Raw genomic sequence first — 22,510 nt, 5'->3', positions numbered from 1 at the left:
CAGTTTTCTTTTGTGTATTATATTACTCAGCAAATATTTAATGAACACCTGTTATGTGTCAGTCCCTGAATGGGTTGCTGGGGTTGTGGTAGTGAATAAGGGGTTAAGGACACTGACCAAAGAGTTGCAAGCATAAAAGCTTGGCTATGGGCTGCTAAGGACTGGGCATCGGGAAAGGGAGGTAGGAGTAGGGTCCTGACTTAGGTTTGGCTGGAAAGGAGGTCTGTCTGCAGAAGTGCTCTTTCAGCTGCATTCTGAAGGAAGACAAGCAGTTGACAGGGAAGTAGAGGGTGGGGTCCAGAGAGCATTCCCCTATTGCTGCAGCCCAAACCACAGCCAAGCATAGGACAGGACACCAGGTGGGTGCTGCTTAGGGTGCATGAGGAAGAGAAATGAGGACTGCCTGGCTGTGGAGGCGGGGGGTGGGGGGGGCGCGCTTTCCTGTTCTCTGCTCATCCAGTGCCTGGGCCGAGCCAGTCAGGACTCAAGGTAGGAGGCCCAAGGTTTGTGGGTCTTTGTGTAGTGTGTGTGTGTGTGTGTGCGCGCGCGCGTGCGCGCGATTGAGAGAAGCTCTAATTGCCTTCTGAATCCAGTCCCAGGTGACACAGGGATCGTTGGTGCCTTCACTGCCCTTGGTTGATATGGGTGACTGTGAGAAAGGGCCAAACATCTCCGCATCCCCACTGTGACAGCTTCTTTGAGAACATGGAGACACCTGTGATTTTCTTCATTACTGCTGTACACCCACATCTCTCTGTCTCTCCCTTAGCAGGAGTGGGTGTTGAGGGTAGGTGCAGTCTTCCCCTCCAGACCTCCGCCCCTTCTTTCCTGCTGTCATTTATGTTGTAACGGCCTCCTGCTGCTCTCCCAGCCTACCACCGCCCTCCCCTTCCCTCCCCTCCCCTGACTTAGTGGAGGGAGCCCCGGGATAAGAGAGACCGAGGGAGGAGGCCAGTCTTCCTCATGCACTCATACCCAGCAATTAGTTTCCGTTATTGCCAATTCAAGGTAAGTAGAAAATAGCAGAGGAAGGGTATCGTGGCATTTGCATGTGTGTCACATGGGAAGCCACATACCCCGCTGGGCACGGGGGTGGGGCCTGCTGGCCTGGGAGTTGAATTTCAGCCCTGCAGGCTGTGCTACCCGGACCGCTTTCTGTCCGTGGGCCTGAGTTCCATCGTCTGTGAAATGGAGAGGCGGTGCTAGGTTATTCTGCCATTTGCCGGAGAGCAGGCCATGGACACGTCACGTCTGCCCTCCTGGTGTGTGCAGCGAGCACGGCAGTAGCATTGTCCTGATGTGCCCGGGAGAGATGGCTTTTGAGCCTTGGCGCCAGGAATGGCAGAACACGGAGCATGCAGGTGGAAATGTCCAGAGAGAGGGGGCTGAGGCAAGAAGGGAGGCGGGGAGAGAGAAGAAAGGCAAAAGGAAACCTGGCAGTGAGGTGACAAGTAGAAACAAACACGTATGACAGGTCAGTGGTTCCCAGACGGGGCCCATGGACCAGCAGTATCACATGGGTACTTGGTAGAAAAGCAAACTCTTGCCCCCCCCCTGCCCCCCCCCCCCCCCCCCCGCCCCAAGGCCTGTTGAATCAGAAACTCAGGAATGGCGGCCTTTGAACAAGCCCTCCAGGGCATTCTGGTGCACAATGAAGTTTGGGGACTAGTAGGATGGATGGAAGGCAGGGTGGATGGGTGAGGCTAGGAGAATCAGAAGGAAATTTTAAAGGCTGGTCAACCAGCATTGATCAGGTCAGAAGCTGGGCATTTCCAGCTACTTCCTTTCATTTAAACCTTTCAGGATTGTAGCAAAGCAGGCCTTGTTATTCCCAATTTGAAGATGAGCCCACTGAGGTTCAGAGATGTTTAGTCACTGGCCAAAGTAAAAAATATAGTGACAGATAGAATTAGAACCCAGGCCACTCTGGCCCCGAAGTCTGAGTTCTTTCCATCGTACCAACCTGTCCCCACCCACCTGTCCCTTAACTGTGCCTCGACTGCCTGCCCTGGTTCCTTCCTCTGCCCCACAGTCACCCCAGAGCTCTGCTCTTCTCCTTCTGCAGCCTCCGATGCAAAGGCAAAAAGGTGGCACTAGGCCCCGGCCAGTTGGCTCAGTGGTAGAGCATCAGCCTGGCATGTGGATGTCCCAGGTTCAGTTCCTGGCCAGCTCACACAGGAGAAGTGCCCATCTGCTTCTCCACCCTCCCCTTCTCGCTTCTATCTATCTATCTATCTATCTATCTATCTATCTATCTATCTATCTCCTTCTCCCCTCCTGCAGCCATGACTTGATTGGAGCAAGGTGGCCATGGTTGCTGAGGATGGCTCCATGGCCTTTGCCTCAGATGCTAAAAAAAATGGCTCCAGTTGCAATGGAATGAGGGCCCCAGACAGACAGAGCATCAATCCCTAGTGGGCTTGATGGATGGATCCCAATCGGGGCGCATGTGGGAGTCTGCTTCTGCCTCCCCTTCTCTCACTTAAAAAAAAAAAAAAAAAAAAAAAGGTGGCACCATAAAGGAAAATAAGGGAGACGCTGAGGAATGGGGGCGTGAGTGGGACTGGGGCCGACTGTCCCCTGGCATTCTTCCAGCCTCCGTTGCCAAGTGCCGCCAGGGACTAAGGCGCTTGCGTAATGCTCCTGAGGAGCTGACATAGTTGCCTTAATGTAGTAACAACGCACATGCTGAATGACAAAGTTGACAAATATTCACTGCTGCCTGCATGTGCCAAGCCCTGTGCTGGGTGCTGTGGGAGAAACTGAGGCAAGGTAAGGGTAGTTTCTGACTTCACGGAGTTTGTGGTTCAGAGCCAAGTAAACAAAATAATAACAGTGGCCAGCTGGGGTGCCAAGCAGCCTGGGGCAGCCAGGGTAGGTCCAGCCAAGTGCTGGGGGAGTTCAAAGAGACTCACATGGTGACCTTAAGGGATGGCGCCAAGGCTTTGGGGACAGTCCTGAGGCTTTGCAGCCAGAGGACCTAGGTTCAGTTCCCAGCACTGACTCACTGTGTACACTTGTCTGACCTGTCTCCTTATCTGCAAAATGCTGTTAGCAATCCTTTGCTCAGGGGATTATTCCATTTGATTATAGCAGGCATCTTCAGTGAATTGTTTCCTTCCTTCAGAGGGTCATGTTAGGCCAGAGGAAAACAGAAGGCTTCATGGAAGAGGTGACTCTTCACTTTGGCCCTGATTGTCTTCTCTAGGAGATCTATACATAGTCTCTGAACACGTGGGGCTGTCCAAAGAGAGTGCCCTTCCAGGCAGCTGTAACTGTGAATAAAATTATAGCAAGAGGAAGTCATTTTCCTCAATTTGGAATATCATTTATTAAGTGTGGTTTCTTTTATTTTTTTAACTTTTTAAAAAAATATTTTATTTTTATTTATTTTTAGAGAAGGGAGAGAGAGAGAGAGAGAGAGAGAGAGAGAGAGAGAGAGAGAAGGGGGAAGGACACAACTCCCATATGTGTCCTGACCAGGCAAGCCCGGGGCTTCATGCTGGCTAAATGTGGTTTCAAATGCTGTTGCAAAGGGCCACGCTGGGTGGCCAGTCCGCACTGTTGGGAATTGCCACGCTTATGTTTCCCGCCTCTTCTTGTAGATGATGCAGTTCGCCTGGCAGAACTACAAGCATTATGCGATGGGGAAGAATGAGCTCCGGCCCCTCACGAAAGACGGCTATGAGGGCAACATGTTCGGTGAGTGGCCGTTGGGGACACTCAGGCCCCCCTGGCAGCTGAGCGGAATTTATCATTGGTTTTTCACCTTCTAAGCTGTGTCCCTGTTTCTCCAAGTTGGGGTTCCTTCTGCACTTCAGGCTTCTGATCAGGCCTTCTAGATTTGGGATAACCCTTACAATTCTCTCTAACCTTACACACCTTTTGTATGCACCAATGATTTATTTCTTAGAGCACATGAACTTGGAAATGCAAGGTGGGGCGGTGAGTGATGGGAGACTCGTTTTCATGGAGAAGGTTTGGAGTTCTGAAGGACACGGAACTGGGTTTAAACCCACTCCTCCAAGTAGAGTTAGTTGTAAAGGGATATTGGGTGTTTTCACAGAGAAACTGAACACATTCCCAGTGAGATGGGCGCCCACGCTGCCTGTAGGGTCTCGGGGGTGCATCTCGGGCACGCTGACTTGGCAGACGCGTCAGGGAGCAGCAGGTACTGCTGGGTGCCGGCAGCTTCCGTTTGATCTGCAGTCTTTACTGCTGGCGTCCCTGCCCTTTCCAGCAACAGTATTCTCTGAACCCAGCACCTCAAAAGCCTCTCTCAGCTGAAGAGACTGCAAGGCACCTTATTGTGGGCAGGGCCTCAAATTTCAAATTTAACATCCACCCAAGTTGCCAGCTCCAGCTCCCCTCTTGCCACATGAAAAGACGCTGGAGGCAGCCTGGTTCCCTTCTTTGCCGAGGGGGGCTATCTGGGGCTGGCGGCGGGAATGTGGGACCTGCATCCCTCACCCCTTAGAGATATAGGCTTCTGAAGTCAAGGACCAAAGAACCAAGTCAGACAATGAGTCAGAAGCAGGTTTACAAGGGCCAGCTCCCGGGTGTACGGCCCTGTCAGAAGTATTTCTGTTCTGGGAAAAGGGACACGGGACCATCCTTCCTCTCTCTAACCACCCAACTTTACAACCTTTCAGGCTGTTCAGACAATTCACTCCCCTGTGAGGAGGGGATGTGTGAATTTGGGTAGCTTCTTCTCCCTTCTCCCCACGCACCCCCTTCGTTATCATAGAAATGTAGAGAAATGAGAAAGTATCCAAAAGTGTAAAGCAGGCAAAAAACCCCCACACAAAACCTCTTCCTGCCACATAGATGCAGCCTCCATTGACAGCTTTGCTCATTTCCATCCAATCTTCTGTGTGCTTTTTTCCTTCTATATATAATTTTATGTCCTTTCTTTTTATTTTCTTGACTTAATGTTATACCACAAGTGTTCCCTAACTCATTTAAAATTTTTTATAAAGAATGTTTGTTTGTTTTTAATGGTTGCAATTATTGCAGGGATGTGCCATAATTCATTTAACCATCCGCTAATGTTGGACAAAGGTTGTTTCCAACTTTTTGCTCTTAAAAATAATGCAGCAATTAACATCTTTGTGCATAAAATGTTGTCTTAGGACCAATGCCTAGAGAGGACTCCTAGTCAGAAGGGAGGATGACAGATGGTTCTTTACCCTCAGAGGAAATGTGTGGATTCCGGTCTAGGCAGGCAGCTGCCTTACCTGCCTCTAACGCAGACCTCCCCTAACAGCCCCTTCAGCCCTGGGGAAAGACAGCTAGTGTGGGTCTCAGTTGTTGGAGCTTTGGCTTCTAGTGTAAATCAGGGACTTGATCAAGGAGGCTTCTCCACTCCTCCCTAAACAGTCCGCAATATTCAGGGACTAGGTGGAAGCTGGAGCAAGGCTGTTGATTTCTGACACCGCACAGCATAGGCGTAGCTATTGCTCAGCGTGTGGACCAAGATAGAGGGAGCACTGTGGGGAGCACTATGGGGAGGGATTGAGTCGCACCAAGTTCCATTTTGTGAAATTCCTCAAGGCCTGAGATTTAAATCTCCACCCTCCTTCCTCTTTCTAGTCAACAAGCCTGGAGTTGTGGTGTCAGTTAGAGAAAAGACATGCACAGGGTCTTGCCCTGTGCCAGGCACAGAGCTGGCACTTGATGGCAGTGCTCTTATCACTGTTGAGCCACAGAGGTGAGTCTGCCACGTGAAGAACAAACTCCAGGAGGGTGGGGAGAAGAACTAGCCATAAGGCAGCAGAGACCCAGCTTCCTCATCTGTGTGTGTGTGTGGGGGGCTGCTGCAAGGACTTGGGGGCATTTTAAACAAGCTCAATGAAGCATATGGACTCTTGGGGCCAAGTAGCATGGATTTGCATGCTGTTGTGCCACTTACTAGCTGTGTGATCTTAGGCAAGTGTCTTAACCTGTTTGGGCCTTGGCATCCCAGCTATCAAGTGGGACAACAATAAAACACAGGATCATTTTGAGAACTAAAGAGTTAATACAGGAGAAGTGTTCATATCCATGCCTGGCACATAGGCAGCATTCTCCAAATTCAGCTGCTCTGAGGATGATGTAAGGCCCTGGGGGCCAGTATGTGCTTCTCCTGTTTTGACCAAGGGATGCCCAAGCCCCTCTGGACCCAGGGACCCACATGAGGGCTGCAGAACTTTCCCAGCCTTGACCCACCCTCCCCTGGTACCCCCAGCCCTTGAGTGCCCTGGCAGAGACTGTGGGTGAGCATCCCCCTGTACCTCTCAGGCTGTCATTTAAGTGGCTTACAGTGGAATTTTTAGCAGGGGAGGCGCAGGGGAGATTAGGGTTCAAGGCCATGAGACAAACTGTCCCCTTGTTAGCATGAGGGTTTCTGGGTGAGCAGTAAGTGACACCTCGCACTGGGAGCCAGCTGCAAGCCTTGAAGCACCTAACGAGCGTGAATCCTCCCAAGAAGCCAGCGCGATCTATGAGAACTTCACCCTCCTTGGCGGTGGGGAAATCCGCACAGGGCACAGAGTGCTAGGAGCTGGCCACCAGAGAGGCCCTTAAAGGCGAGTCTGACTCCCTCATCTTGGAATTGGGGAAATCAAGCTCAGGAGGGAAAGGGACTGGCCCAAGGTGACACAGCATGTTAATTGTAGGACTGGCACCACCCACTCTGAGATTAGCAAAATTGTCCAAAGCCAGCCTGACCAGGCAGTGGTGCAATGGATAGAGCGTCAGACTGGGATGCTGAAGACCCAGGTTCAAGACCCTGAGGTCACCAGCTTGAGTGCGGGCTCATCTGGTTTGAGAAAAGCTCACCAGCTTGGACCCAAGGTCACTGGCTCGAGCAAGGGGTTACTCGGTCTGCTGAAGACCCATGGTCAAGGCACATATGAGAAAACAATCAATGAACAATTAAGGTGTTGCAACACGCAACAAAAAACTAATGATTGATGCTTCTCATCTCTCCGTTTCTGTCTGTCTATCCCTGTCTATCCCTCTCTCTGACTCTCTCTCTGTCTCTATAAAAATAAAAAAAAAATTGTCCAAGGCCAGATTGTCAAAACCCAGGCCTGTTGTTATAGCCAAATCACCACCAGGAACTAGAACTTCTCAAAGCTTCAGCAGGAGAAAACTGTTGGGAAGTGTGTGATTGGGGGGTCGAGATGCTACCGTACCCTGAACATGCATCACACTGGGCACTGTTGCTATGCTTTCTTATATTCTCCTCACAGCCTTTACCTGCTTTATCCCCATTTCACCGATGAGGAAACTGAGACTTGGTACGTTTCAGGACTTGCTTAGTCACATAGTTATCAAGCAGAGACTCGATCACATGTCTGTTGGACTCCGAAACCCAGTTTATCAACTACCATGCTTCCCTGACCCCCAGTGATCACATACAGTGGCCGCAGAGAAGAGAACGGGGCAAAGAGATGGTTTCAGGGTTGGTGGTCTCACCCCTTTCTTCCGTTGCCCTCGTGGAAGCTGGGGAGGACATGGATTTGGGGGCCGGGTTCTGTAGCCACCCATCCCTAGGCATTGGTATTTATTGGATATCATCTGAGTATTCAGAGCTGGGGAAAAAGATTCAGATTTTCCTCCTTTCTCCCAGTGTAGGAAAATAGTTTAACCCTGTCCAATAACCTGCAAACACCTAATTGTAAAACATGCCACTGGTCATTAGACGAGATCGGGCGCGTTCAGGGTGGTATGGCCGTAGACAACCACTGGTCATTAGCATGACAGGCTGAGAGGAGCATGAATTTGAGAACCAGATAAGACTAGCTTGAATCCTGGCCCTGCCACTTACTAGTCCTGTGACCCTGGGCAAGTTTCTTGACCTCTCTGTGCCTTAGTTTCTCCATCTGTACAATGAGGGTAACACCTCCTTTACCCAGCGGCTGTGAGGATTAGGTAAAGTGGATGTGTGTAAACACCTGCTCATATACACTCATTAGCTATAAGCTGCTGCTATTATTATTATATTTATTATAACATAATTGTGAGAATCATTATATTCCAAAGAAAGAAACAGTGCCTGGATTAGAGCGGGCTCTTGGTAAATGTTGTAGAAGGGAAGAATTGCCTCATGCCGTCTCTGCCTGCCCTGCGTCCTGGGTTTGACCGGAGAGGAGCCGGGCCCTGCTTTGCTCTCTGTCCCTCTGACTCTCTTTGCTGCCTTGACCTCCTCCTCTGTCGCAGAGTGCAGTTAGAATCAGCAGACTAACCCTGTAAGAACAGCCGTCCTGCTCAGTCAGCAGATGTGATCTCGGGCATCTTCTCTGTGGAGGAGGGAGGTGCTTGTGTGGCCAAAAGCAATGCTCCCCGCCCCCCACGCTGCGAGCTGGCCCGGGATGTCCGTGAGAGCCCCAAATTGGATTCTGCCTCTGCCCTGTGAATCCCCGGTAGAACTGCCAACCAAATCCCCATTTCGAGGGATGATTTATGGCCTTGGGTGAGTTAAGAGGCAAAATGAACACAGCATGATTTTCAGATCACGGGCTAGGAAGGCTCGGCCTTGGCAGAGAGAAAAATAATCTTTGCCTTGTAAACGGAGCAAATATGATGTTGAAGAGGGAATAAATCCAGGCCCCAAAATGTCATTTTTACAATTCCTTTTTGGCGTGTGATTTAGTAGTGCCTTCTGCAAAATGTTTGCAGTCTCCCGCACGCACAAACCGGTCTCACTTGGTCCTTTTGTGGATGAGGGTTACTCTACCGGCGTGGCCCCTGGGGAACCGCACGCTTTCCCAGACAGTTGGTGAAACCACCGGCTTCACCATTTCCCCTCAGATCTCCATGTTGTTCCCACCGATCTCTGACTTTGTTTCTGGGAGACAGCAGTTTTGACTTTGGAGATCCGCCCAAGTTCAGATATCCAGAATTTACCAGCTGGATGAAATTGGGCAAGTCACAAAGTTCTCTGAAGCTCAGTTTCCCTTCTGGTAAAAAAGGGCATGGGGGGCAGGGTTAGTAGCCCCAGCACACTTCCTAGCACGTCGTAAACCCTCACAAAACAGTGGTTTCTTTCCTGCACATACACACATCCTTCCCAGTTTCTTTTCCTTCTCCCCTTTTATTGATAACAGAGCATTTTGACTTATCTGGCTGAAAAGACTATATCCTCTTTTTATCAGTTTTGTTTTATGATGTGTTTTGGGGTTTTTTGCCCCTGAAAAATAAAAAGAAAACAAAACACCAAGTGTCCATAGTCCTTGGAGAATCACTGTCGGGCCGCGGTGCTCGCTGATTTTGGCAGACCGTGTTCACATTACTGGCCCGGGGCCTTGAGAAAGAGCTGTCACCAGCCTCGGAAGTGGTGATGTTGCAATTCCTCGGATAGGATGGGTCAGTTATAAGGACAGAAAAACACTCTTCCTGGTAGTCACATGTTTTTGGAGCCCTGGTTGCTCCATCTGGAGGCCAGAGGCTGTCACAGTGCAGAAGAAATGTATATATTAGAAGCACCTGGTCACTGGCAGATGGGCCTTTAACACAAAGAAGGGAACAGGTTTAAAAATATTAACCCCATGCATGTGAGGGACAGGCAGTGACAGGCAGGATGCTGTCACCCAGGGTGGTCTCACTGTGGCCTTGAATGGACACATCCATGAGCTTTGGATACCTTCTAAAGACCAGAATGTCCCTCGGGTCACACTGGGTGATCATCAAAGCAAATCATTCACCTCCAAATTAGCCTGCTTATTTTCGCACTCTCGTCTGCACCCTCTTCCCTCAAAGATCTTTTTTTTTTTTCCCAAGCACTTTCTAATTAAGATGCATCTGGGCTGTTTTCTTTTTTCTTTTTGTTTAAAAGGCTTCCTACCAGCACAGAGAATAATTTATTTCTCTAGAAAATATAGTAGTAGGTTGTTGTGAAAAGAAAACTTAAGGTTAGGCGTCTCGGGTGCCGTCCCAGCGCTGGCGCCAGCAGCCTCCTGAGCCGACGTCCTCCTCTGGGCCTTGTACAAAGAGGTTCGCACCAGGGCCCTCCCGTCCCCTCTGTGATTCCGGGTTGGTTACTAGGTTTCTTTCTTTCTTTCTTCATTTCTTTCTTTCTTTCTTTCTTTCTTTCTTTCTTTCTTTCTTTCTTTCTTTCTTTCTTTCTTTCTTTCTTTCTTTCTCTCTCTCTCTCTCTCTCTCTCTCTTTCTCTCTCTCTCTCTCTCTCTCTCTCTCTCCCTTCCTTCCTTCCTTCCTTCCTTCCTTCCTTCCTTCCTTCCTTCCTTCCTTCCTTCCTTCCTTTCTTTCTTTCTTTCTTTCTTTCTTTTTTCACCTCTGTCAGGCTATTTGGGCTGTGCTGGTCCTCTTGAAATCTGAAATTTTAGTAGCAAGTCTTGTTCCTGGTGGGAAGGAGTGAGTCAAGGTATCTATTCCCAGAACAAGTTGCCGGGGATTATCAGATGATTCATATGGAAGCTGATATCCCTTTGATGGCCACATGTTCCCACCCACTTTCCAAAGACCTTTCCTTCCTGGGAAACCAGGCTGAGCCCACAGCAGACAGACAGCCCCCTTTCTTTGCATGACATTGATGGCAAGTATTTGCCAAATTTCCCAGCAAACTCAGTGACAAATAGGTATGTGAATTCACAAAATCTCAGACTTGGCAGTGCCAGCTGAATTCTTTGAAACCCTCTGGTCCAACGTCTGATGATGGGAAGGAGGCACTGAAGAGGGACAGGGACGCGTGAAGGTCTGACGGCCAGGGCTTGAACCCTGGTTTTTAACTTGAGCCTCTGTTCTTTTCTTTTGTTTTTAATTACTTTTTAAAAATTAAGATGTAACTTACAACTTACATATAGTAAAATGCAGAAATCTTAAATGCACGTCAGAATTAATTTTGCGTACGGGTATACCCCAGTAACCTACCCCCCACATCAAGAGAGAGAGCATTCCCATGATCCCAGAGGGTCCCTCGGACCCCTCCTGGTTAGTAACCCCGAAGAGTCACCAGGCTCTGGCTTCTATCACCTTAGATTTGTTCCATCTGCTTTAAAATTTTGTATATACTGTATATACTCCTTTATTATTTACTTTTTTACTCATAATTATATTAGAAGCTGTAGTTCATTTTTCAAGTTTACCCACTTTACTCTTGCTGGGCATTTTTATTTTCAGTATTTGGAAATTATGAGGAAAGCTGCTATAAACACTTTTTGTTGTTGTTATTTAAAATTTAGGGACTAGTTATTTTCTCCAGCCCTAGGCCACTACTAATCTACTTTCCATTCCTGTGTAGATTTGTCTATTCTGAACATTTCATATAAAAGGAATCATGCCATATTTGGTCTTTTGTTACTGCTTAATTCACTTAGCATAATGTTTCAGGTTCATTCACATTGTAGCCAAGTACTTCATTCTTCTTCTTTTTTTTTTTTTTTTTTTTTTTTTTTTTTTGCATTTTTCTGAAGCTGGAAACAGGGAGAGACAGTCAGACAGACTCCCGCATGCGCCCGACCGGATCCACCCCGCACGCCCACCATGGGGCGATGCTCTGCCCACCAGGGGGCGATGCTCTGCCCATCCTGGGCGTCGCCATGTTGCTACCAGAGCCACTCTAGTGCCTGAGGCAGAGGCCACAGAGCCATCCCCAGCGCCCGGGCCATCTTTGCTCCAATGGAGCCTTGGCTGCGGGAGGGGAAGAGAGAGACAGAGAGGAAGGCGCGGCGGAGGGGTGGAGAAGCAAATGGGCGCTTCTCCTGTGTGCCCTGGCCGGAATCGAACCCGGGTCCTCCGCACGCTAGGCCGACACTCTACTGCTGAGCCAACCAGCCAGGGCCTCATTCTTCTTTATTGCCAAATAATATTCTATTGTATGGACATACCACATTTTATTTATCCATTCAGCAGTTGATGGACATTGGGATAGTATCTACTTTTTTTGGCTATTATGTATGATGCTGCTATGAACATTCATGTATAAGTTTTGGTGTGGGTGTAGGCTTTCTTTGGGGCGTGTGCCTAGGAGCAGAATTGCTGAGTCATGTGGTAACTCTGTGCATACCCTTGTGAGGAGCTGCTGGATGGTTTTCCAAAGTGGCTGCACCATTTTACATTCCCATCAGGAGAATTTGAGGGTTATAAATACTTTTGTACATGCTTTTGATGGAAATAAGCAGTCATTTATGCTGAGATGTACCCAGGATCTGAATTGCTGGGTCATACCATAGTATGTTGGGCTTAAGTTGAATATTGCCAGTTTTCCAAAGTGAGTAAACCAATGGGTAGTCCCACCAGCAATGAGGAGAAATCGACTTGCTCCATTATCCTCACCAATGGTGGCTGTTGTCATTATGCTTAATATTAGCCTCCTGCTGAATGCTGCCTCCCTGCTCATCAAGCCGCCACCCTCCTGCATGTTTAAGGACCCAGCTTCCTGGGCCTGTGCTCCTTGGAACCAAGTTGCCCTGCACTGCCCGCTCAGCCCTGGTCTGGAGAAGGTCGCTGTTCTTCTTGCCTTAGCTTTAGGGGTGAGTTGGGGCTCCTAGGCCAACTGCTTCAAGTGCTCCTTGCAGAGGAATGGTTGGCAATGTCTTCCTTCACTATCCCCTCCTCATACTGTCTTCACAATGACATGGGGTGGCCTCTCTACTTCCCAGCCCACGCCAGCTGTGATGCACAGGCCCAAGATGGCATAAACTAGAATTTCTCTAATTTAGTTACTGTGCCACAAAAGGGGTCTTAAGAGAGAAAGTATTGACCTGGGAGTCAGAAGACTTGAGTTCTCCAAATCCTGGCTCTACCACTAACTCACTGGACAAATGTCACGTTTCCTTTCTGAGCCTTGGGTTTACTCTCCTACGGAACGGGATGATGACACATGAGATTTCTTTATCCGTCAAGGATTGTTCATTTCACTGCTTATTGTGAGGTAAACACTGTTCTAGACACAGGGGGAAGCAGCAGGGAGCAAGATGGACACCTGCATGGACCTCCCAGGCTAGTGGGGAAATGAAGGCATGAACTTGTAACATCAAGTAAGGCAGTATGAATGCTGTGAGATATTAACTAATTCTGGAAGGGATGGGCTTCAAAAAGGTTTCCGGGGCCTGACCAGGCGGTGGTGCAGCGGATAGAGCGTTGGACTGGGATGCGGAGGACCCAGGTTCAAGACCCCAGGGTCGCCCGGCTTGAGCGCAGGCTCATTTGGCTTGAGCAAAAAGCTCACCAGCTTGAGCCCAAGGTCGCTGGCTCGAGCGGGAGGTTGCTCAGTCTGCTGGGGGCCCACGGTCAAGGCACATGTGAGCGGGCAGTCAATGAACAACTAAGGTGTTGCAACAAAAAACTGATGCTTCTCATCTCTCTCTGTTCCTGTCTGTCTATCCCTATCTGACCCTCTCTCTGACTCTGTAAAAAAAGGTTTCCGGGGGAGGTGGCCTCTCCACTAGGGCCTGAAACATGAATAAAGAAGCAGAAGAGAGGGGTCATGGGCACAGAAACACATGTGCACAGGCCTAGATGGGTGACAGAGCAAGACCATGGCCCCTTGGGGTCTAAAAGATGTTTAGAGGGGGAGGGGGTAGGGGTGGTGGCACGGTAAGAGAACATTTGTGCGCACTGCTGGTGTATAAATAGGGCCCTGTGCCTGCGGCTCCCTAGTACTTTCTCTTCACCCTACGCCCTGAGAGCCAGGAGACCGGGCTTCTTACTGCTTCTGGGCCGTCTGTCTGTTCTGTGTCCCACACAAGGCATGTCCTCTCGGAACTTATCTCTCCACCACACAGTGTGGGTGTCTGGCACGTGGTCTTTCATGTTCCTTCTAGGTCCTAAAATAGGAAGTAGTTGGGCTACTTTGGGGTGTGTTTCTCCCTGGCTGAAGAGAGCCTGGTGCATCCAAGCGGGCACCGAGCTCAGTTATGGAGACGGCGGTGCTGCACTGGTCATGGTGGCACCACACAGGGAGAGGGCCAGACTAGAACACTCCTCTGGAAGGTGGGAGGCAGGGTTTCATCCCCCCCTCCCTTGGGACCTCGTAGCAGGCAGATCGGATCCCCGCCCCACAGACCCACAGACGGCTGCTCTCCCAAGCATAAACGGTCAGCATGAGAACCACACGGGGCTCAGTGGGAATTGTTGAAAATTTCTGAAGAGAGCCTGGAGGAAGACAAAGAGACCCGGAAGTGTGTTGTCAGCACAATTTGGGGCTAATACTCAAGTTTGTTTTTCTTTTCATCAATTCTGAAAGGCGGTTTGAAATCCATGGCTCTTGCTTTATTTTATTTTTAGTCACTGGATAAAGCACAATTGCATTTTCTCCCCCAATAACTTTGAATTCTGGAAATAGACCATGTGGGGATAATTGCTGTTGTCTAATCCCACCGATGGCCAAGCAAATTATTAGGACGGGGAGGAAGTCAGCCTGTGTCTTATCCAACAAGCCAAGCTCAGCTTCCCAAATAATACTTTCCTGAGATAGCAGTCGCCCAGAAATGCATCCGCATATTGTTTTGTGACAAGTAACTGATCACACATGGAGACATGGAGGGTTTGAGCTATTTCTTAAGTTTTAATTTAATTCTGCAACTTCGTACTGAGTACCTACTGTGCGCCAGGTTCTGAGCTGGGTATGGAGCGGAGGAGAGGGTGCAAACATGAACAAGACATGATGAGCTCATTGGACAGGAGACAGATGACACCTGGCTGGGCTGCCAGACAGAGCACGGGCCTGCGCCGCACGCGGCAGGGGAGAGAGTCAGGATCTCAGGAGAGCTGCTGAGCAAGTTCCTGAGGCGGTGTCTGAAGTTTTCATCAAGTTGCCCACATTTCATTGCAGGGGGATCACCCAAATGGTGGCATTTGAGAGGTGTCATAGGAGAGGGGGTGGGTTTTGACAAATATCAATAAAATCTGTCATCGGTGGGGGGCCAGCACAGGCCAAGCCTAGGAGGTCAGGCTGGGCAGCGTGTTGTCTCTCAGAGAGAGAGGGACCCCTGGGGAGGGACTAACTCTGAGCATCCAGCACCCAGCCAGGCACTCCCTGCCCCTGCACAGGGCCAACATCTCCATTAGGCACAGTGCCTAGGAGTTACAAACACATTTTGATTTCATTTAAAAGAAAAAGAAAAATATGAATATAATAATGAATACATAATAATGACTCTGGCCTGAATTATATTCATCTTTATATCAATGCAATTGTAAAAGATCGTTTTTAATATTTTTTGATGGCGGTAGGGCCTATGGAAGTCATAGTTCAGCCCTGTTCCTGTGTCCTTGTCTCCTTCGCCAGGTGGGGGTCCCAAGAGCCTATGACTGCAAAGACTGGAGCTGCTCAGTGGCAGCTCAGCCTCTCTCTATCCATCTGTCCCTTCAGCAGAAGGAGGGATTCCCTGCCTTCTCATCGTTGTCATTAAAGCTGGAAGATACAGCCACCCACAGCTCAGGGTCTTTGTCTCCGTTAGTGCGCGGTGGGAAGGACGTCGCCACAGGTGCCCACCTGCTAGTGCAGGCTCCTTTCTGTGAGTTTTGTTTATTCCTCACGGTACCCTCTGAGGCAGGTGCTGTTATGATGAGGAAACTGCAACTCTGAGAGGAGAAGTAACTCGTCCAAGCCCGCAGAGAGGCTGGGCAGCCATTCGGACCCAGACTTGTCTATGTCCTGAGCCCGTACGTCCTGTTTCCTCTGCCTCAGGGGCTGTGAACCCCCCTTGTGCCAGGACTTCCCATGTCACCTGCCTTGCACATTACCAGTGTGGCATCAGGCTCAGGTGGTGCTTTGGGGGGACCCAGAAATAACAGTGAATGGCAGACAAGTGTTTATTGATTAAAGGGAGGCTGTGACATTCTCTACTGGACACTGCTCAGCCTTGGTCCATTGTCCCTCTTCCCTGCATTAGACTGTAAAAGCTAAGCCAAAGTTGTTACTTCTTTTCCCCAAACCAAGAAGGACAAAATCCTGAGCACCCCTGATGAGACTGTGTATGACCCTCACCACTGTCTGAGAGGATGTCACAGGGGCTAGGCTGGGCTGGGAAACGCCACCTCTCATGTTTGTCCCACTGTTGATGTGGCTTCATCCGAAGGGCCTTGAATTCCTGGGACATGAAGACACTCAGACCCAGATGTAAGTGCAAAAGCGGGTCCCTCAGCCAATGGCCAATGAGACATATTTCTGGGCTCCCGCAGGTTCTGAAGGTCAGGGCTGTGGCCCTGCCTCCTCCTTCAGGTTACAGCTGGGCAGCTCCATGGAGATCATCTCCCCAGAAATACCCCGGAGTCTGCAGCTCAACTCACTGACTGAGGAGGAAGCAAAACCCCTGAGGGAGGATCCTGGTGACTTGAGGCAGGTACACCAACCGGTTAGGATCACAAGCTTTGGCACCAGGTTGCCTGGTCACCATTTCATCATTTTCTGACTGTGTGACCTTTGCAATTGAATGAACCTCACTGTGCCATAGTTTTCCATAAAAACAAACAAACACACAAACAAAAGAACAGGAATCATAATACCTACCTGATAAAGTGGTTGTAAAGTCCATTTAGTTAATATATATAAAGGGCTTAGAGTAGTACCAAGAATTAGTAAAACTGTTGCCCTGGCTGGTTGGCTCAGTGGTAAAGTGTCGGCCTGGCGTGCAGGAGTCCCAGGGCCGGGGTACACAGGAGAAGCGCCCATCTGCTTCTCCACCCCTCCCCCTCTCCTTCCTCTCTGTCTCTCTTTTCCCTCCTGCAGCCAAGGCTCCATTGGAGCAAGGTTGGTCTGGGCGCTGAGGATGGCTCTGTGGCCTCTGCCTCAGGTGCTAGAATGGCTCTGGTTGCAACGGAGCGACACCCCAGATGGGCAGAGCATCGCCCCCTGGTGGGCATGCTGGGTGGATCCCGGTTGGGCATATGCGGGAGTCTGTCTGACTGCCTCCCCGTTTCCAACTTCAGAAAAATAAAAAAAAAATAAAAAAGAATTAGTAAAGCTGTTGTTATCATCATCGTCGTCATCATCATCATCTATTAATATTGTCAGAGCGGCCTGGGGAAGCAGGAGAGTTGTGTCCATCTTTGCTCTGCCAAAGACTGCCTGTGTGACCTTGGACAACACCCTTTCCCCACTCCTCCCTAGGACTGTCTTGCTGTCTATGAAATTAGCAGTTTGGACCAAGCTGTGGCTTTTAGTCAGCGGAAAGCATCAGAATTACCTGCAGAGCTTTTCCAAACATGGACTTCTGTGTCCCATCCTTATGAAATTCTGATTCAGTGCATCTGGAGTTCCCCCAGGATCTGTATTAAAAACAGAATCTCCATCAGTGGTTCTGATGCACAGCCTAGTTAGGGACCACAGGACCCTCCTGGTCTAAAGTCTATTGCTCCTAAAGCGATCAGTCCCCCTCCCACAGCCCCATTTGGCAAGATGCCTTTGGTAAGGGTGAGCCCCTGCCCCTCTGTGCTGAGTCTGCCGCTTTTATTGGAGGCAGCAGGTGTGTCCAGGGGTTTTCATTCAGTAGATGTTTGGTGAACAGGAACATTTGCAAATAGCAGAATGGTTATGAAACAGGGGTGTCTGCTGGCCACTTGGTATTTGGGGGCTAGCCCACCCTCAGGTAACATAGAACAGTCTCTGTGTAACTTTGCACTATTTCTGAAATGTGGCTGAAAAGGGGCTGGGGTGTGGATGTATGTCAGCCCTGCCTTCCCATGTACCCAGCAAAACATTTTGGATGCTTTTGATAAGCAGATACTCAAAGGAGCTTTGTTGTCATAAATGGCCATCTCCTTAGACGCTGTTGGACCCTACCTTTCCACCTTCCCCTACCAGAGCTCATCCCAGTGCCTAGCCCACCTGCAGACCTCCCCCACTACCACTCTGACTTGGCTCCTTACTTCTTCAGCATATCTCTGCTCCCTTTTCTGATCAATAGGAGGGAAAGTAGGCAACCTTGGTCCCTTTTTCTCTCTCCTGAGGCTCAGTGGCAGCTCAGCCTCTCTATATCCATCTGTCCCTTCTATCCTCCTTCCTGTTTCTAATCCTGTTGTTCCTTTTAGGAGGTAAATTGGGTTTGTGTTTCTCTCTTTGAAGAACAGCTCAGTAATAGAAACTGCTACCTAAAGGTAAACACGGCTTCTGACCCACCGTTGCATCCTGCGCTGGCTCCAGCAGTATGCATGCTGGAGATGGACAGGTGAGCAAACCAATCAGCTCTGTTCTGAGACCCAATCCCCTGGCAGGTGTGGGGTGCTGAGGCAAGCAGCCGCTGGGCACAATCTTGCTAAAGAATCTTGGTAGTGATTATAGCTTACCCATTTAACCACTTCAATTTGGCATGTGTCTTAAGGTGCTGGGTAAGCATCTTGTCAACTTCAACACAGCTGACGGACAAAGTTATGACACAGAGTTGTTCAGACTTCTCAGTTTTCCCCGACCTCCTGCTGATCCTGTTAAAGTGTATTTCTTCCAGAGAGTGGATTATGCCCCTGAGTTTCTCATCTCAGGAAGGAGAGTCTCTTGAAGTAAAATAGAAATTTGTTGTCATCTACATCCTCTGATTTTGCGTTCCCCAAGCGGAGGACACAGCTCACATCTGGTTTGTTGCTGACTTTCGAGGTTGATGTCCCACAGGACGGAGCGGTGGGGAAGGACACATAAGGATGGCTGCAGACACTTTCATTTCGAAGCTACTTTTCACAGACACTAAACCCGGAAACATGGATTCTCCCTCTTCTTAAGGCCTCTGTTCTTCATGCCTCTTCTCAGTGGGAAAGCAAGGAAGTTTGAACAAATCCCCTTTATATGTGCCGGAATGATCTGTGTGAAAATCCTTTTCTACCCTTAAAATTACTTCATATTTTTTCCTTAAAAAAAAAAAGACAAATGTAAATATAAAATAAGAACTAGAAAGAAAATCTCCTGAAATCCCACCAGCCAGAGGTGACCCATATTTTTATGTGCCTCTCTAAATATGTCCTCCCCATAAAAATTAATAGATATGTGTTTTTACATAAACAGAATTATATGATAATACTGCTTGTTTTACTTAGCAGTATTTTATAATTATCTTTTGAAGCTACTAAACACTAAAGACCGGTTCGAAACCTTGGGCTTGCCTGGTCAAGGCACATATGGGAGTTGATGCTTCCTGTTCCTCCCCCTTCTCTCTCTCTCTCTCTATCTATCTATCTATCTATCTCACTCCTCTCTCTCTAAAAATCAATAAATAAAGACCTATATTGTCATACTTAATGGCTATGCAGTATTCTGGTGTATGGATGGGTTATATATGTACGTGCATATATAGTCACATATATGTGTACACATTTCATATTTTTTCTCATCCCTATTACTGGACATTTGTATTTATTCTGATTATTTGCCATTCTAAGCAGTGGTGAGATGAATTTCCTAATTCAGTTCACTAATGTTTGCATACTTGTCCTAATGTTTTCTCAGGATAATTTTTTAGAACAGGACTAGTAACATAGCCAAGCACTTACCAATGCTACTCTGCTGAGTGTTTTCAGTATGTTATCTGTTGAATCCTACAGAAATATCTGCATTTTACAGAGGAGGCCACTGAGGCTCAGAAAGATTACATATGCTGACCTGGGTCACACAGCCAGCAAATTGCCCTTGGACCCCAGAAGTTTCTGATACAAAAGGTTCGGTCTGTTTCCCCTCTCTGTACAAGCTGAGGCTTCCTGTCCCCTACTTCATCTCCTGCGGCTCTACACTCAGTGACTGCCTTGCCTGGGACCTGGTCTCTTGGAGTCCTCTCAGGCCTACAATTGCATAATAGGAACAGGAAAGTAAGAATTGGTGTTATCTGTGCTGTGTCACTGTTACTTAGATGCAGTCCTCAGTCTCTGGGAGGTACCTCTAGGAAACCATCAGGGCCAGAAAGAGGCAACTGGAGACGCCCACACGGGAGCTGTGAGCATGCCTGCAGGCCTGGGCTGAGGTATAGCCCTCTGAGCAAGCACTTGTACTGGAATGTTCTGTGCTTTTGTAGAGCAGGCTCCTGGCAAAAACTGGCTGTGGCTATGGGGGATAGGGGCGTGCTTGCAGGCAACTCTTGGGACAGGTGGGCATGCACAAGGCACCTGAGCCCTCAGCAGGAAGTGCACTGGGAAAAGAAGAGTATGGGGGGAGAGGCAGACTCCAGGACAGGGGCTGTGGGGTGAGCTGGGAGACTGCTGCCAGACTGGCAAACCCAAGGCCAGAGCCCGAAGGGAAAGCCTGTTTTGCAGGGACTTACCTGCGATCACTAGGGAACAGGCTTATGGCCTGGAGGTGAGACCAGGGCCCTCTTCTCATGACCCTTGCTGGGCCTGACTCCTCAATAGTGTGTCTGCCTTTTGAGGATGACCAGAGGTCCGACTGCCTCAGACCTTGAAGCTCTTCTGGGGAGCTGGGACACAGAGTGTGGCTGGCTCTGGTGCATGGACATTATAAGGCAAAGCATCTCTGAGAATTCCCTTGAACACTTTGCAGAGATGTATGTCTTGGCCCAGCAGAAAAGCTGGGATGGGGCCGGGGGGGGGGGGTGCCCTCCATTGGCCCAATTTTTTCTTCCTGATTTATCCATAGATTGAGCTTGATGATCCAGACTCGTATTCATTCAGCTAATCACGCGAGTTATTTCTGCAATTTAAGTCTTCAAATAAGTGCACTTGGTTGCTGAATATGTGATCAGCCACAGATTTCTCATTCTTTAAAACCCAGGGAGTGGAAATGCCAACAGAGCAAGTCATCGCACAAAGACAGAGCTTTCTGAAGCACTAAAATCAGGCCATTCAAAGCTCTGGCCTCTGGGCCTCCAATCATGCTGCTTCTTGGCCCATCAGTGCTCCAGACTGAGACTGGGGGGTGGGGGTGGGGAGCTGTTAATCTGTAAACCCCCAGGGGGGGAATGACAATCAATAGATAATCTGCTCACATTCTCTTTAGTTAACCAGAGAGTTGGTTTGCCTCTGAAATACTTGATCTTGAGGAGAAAATGCATTTGAGAGCTTCAAAAGGGTTTAGGCCAACTGGGAAAAGCCACTGCAGGCTTTGAGGTTGGAAAGGTCAGTGTCTGTTCTCCCTTCCCAGAACTCTGCTGTAACCTTGAGCAACTTTGCCTCTTCCTCCCAATCATCATCCTCACGGTCCTATCCAGCTGGGCCCTTGGTAGGCGAAGTGGTGGTCACTGGACAAGACTTACCAGTTATTGATTTATTTGTTTATTCAATGAGCCAGTGTTGACCTACAGAGTTCCGAGTATTGCATTAGACACTGGAGACAGCTGGAAACAGTTAAGATGCAGGTGTTGGGAAACAAGTGTTGGGAGTAGAAGGGAGAGGGTCTCCAGCCCCTGCCCCAGTGCAGGAGCTCAGCTTCTGTTTCCTGTCTGCGGGTGCCTGGGATAGATCACTTCTGACGTCTCAGCCTGGCTATTGAGAAGCTGTTTTTATTCATTTCTCTGTCAAGTGTTGAGATGCAGCGACCTGTGGTGGGCCAGAGCTTGGTTAATGGAAATATGGTGTTCCAGGGGCTGGTGACAGCGGCACTGCCTACCTCACTGGGAATCTTCCTGTTTCCCAGGGCCAGTAACACTGACTCACAGCCCCGAAGCATGAAGGAGGGAGGTGAAGGTCTCCTGCAGAAATAAGTAGCTGGGGACAGAATCCAGGAGTATGGCCTGAGACAGGACACATTGGAGCCGTGATTCTGGGACAGCCTTTCACCCTCATTTTATTTTACCTTAAAACTTACTGTTTTTAGCCCTGGTCGGTTGGCTCAGCGGTAGAGCGTCGGCCTAGCGTGCGGAGGAACCGGGTTCGATTCTTGGCCAGGGCACATAGGAGAAGCACCCATTTGCTTCTCCACCCCTCCGCCGTGCCTTCCTCTCTGTCTCTCTCTTCCCCTCCCGCAGCCAAGGCTCCATTGGAGCAAAGATGGCCCGGGCGCTGGGGATGGCTCCTTGGCCTCTGCCCCAGGCGCTAGAGTGGTTCTGGTCGCAACACGGCGACGCCCAGGATGGGCAGAGCATCGCCCCCTGGTGGGCAGAGCTTAGCCCCATGTTGGGCGTGCCAGGTGGACCCCGGTCGGGCGCATGCGGGAGTCTGTCTGACTGTCTCTCCCTGTTTCCAGCTTCAGAAAAATGCAAAAAATTAAAAATAAAATAATAATAAAAACTTACTGTTTTTAAAAGCAAACCTACTAGAGTAACATAAGTGACTCATTTCTTTCTAGGTGGCCCGTTTGAGAGGCTCACTCACGTTCCCAGAACGTCTGAGAGCCACTTCTGTCTGAGAGCCACTTTCAGGAGTCAGGGCCTGAACCACACATGATTTCTTGTCACTCGCCAGACTGGGACCCCACTCACTCTGTTTCTAGAAAGTAGGTCTCTGCTTTTTTAATCTGGAGATTCAAAATCTGGGTTTGAATTTTGCTTTCCCAGTTGTTACTGTCATTACATCAGGCAAATCACTCAGCTTCCCTGGATTAGATTCCTCACTATGAAATGGGCGGAGTACCACCTCCCCTGGTTGTGGTGAGATGACACACAAAAGCACCAAATGTGGTCCTGGGTGTATTAT

The 22,510-nt window shown here is 49.2% G+C and overlaps 1 protein-coding gene across 1 annotated transcript in view; it reads left to right on the top strand.

Moving 5' to 3' along the window:
- MAN1C1 (mannosidase alpha class 1C member 1) overlaps positions 1–22,510 on the top strand; it is a 141,179-nt gene that overhangs the window by 52,848 nt on the left and 65,821 nt on the right. Inside the window, exon 2 of the mRNA XM_066270064.1 lies at positions 3,606–3,702. Within this exon, the coding sequence (XP_066126161.1) occupies positions 3,606–3,702 (97 nt within the window). The remainder of the gene's footprint in view (positions 1–3,605; positions 3,703–22,510) is intronic.

This window comes from Saccopteryx bilineata, chromosome 3, assembly GCF_036850765.1.
Source record: "Saccopteryx bilineata isolate mSacBil1 chromosome 3, mSacBil1_pri_phased_curated, whole genome shotgun sequence".
Classification (NCBI taxonomy): Eukaryota; Metazoa; Chordata; class Mammalia; order Chiroptera; family Emballonuridae; genus Saccopteryx; species Saccopteryx bilineata.
Note: the sequence above shows the minus strand (reverse complement) of the source record. Positions and strands in the feature narration are given on the sequence as shown.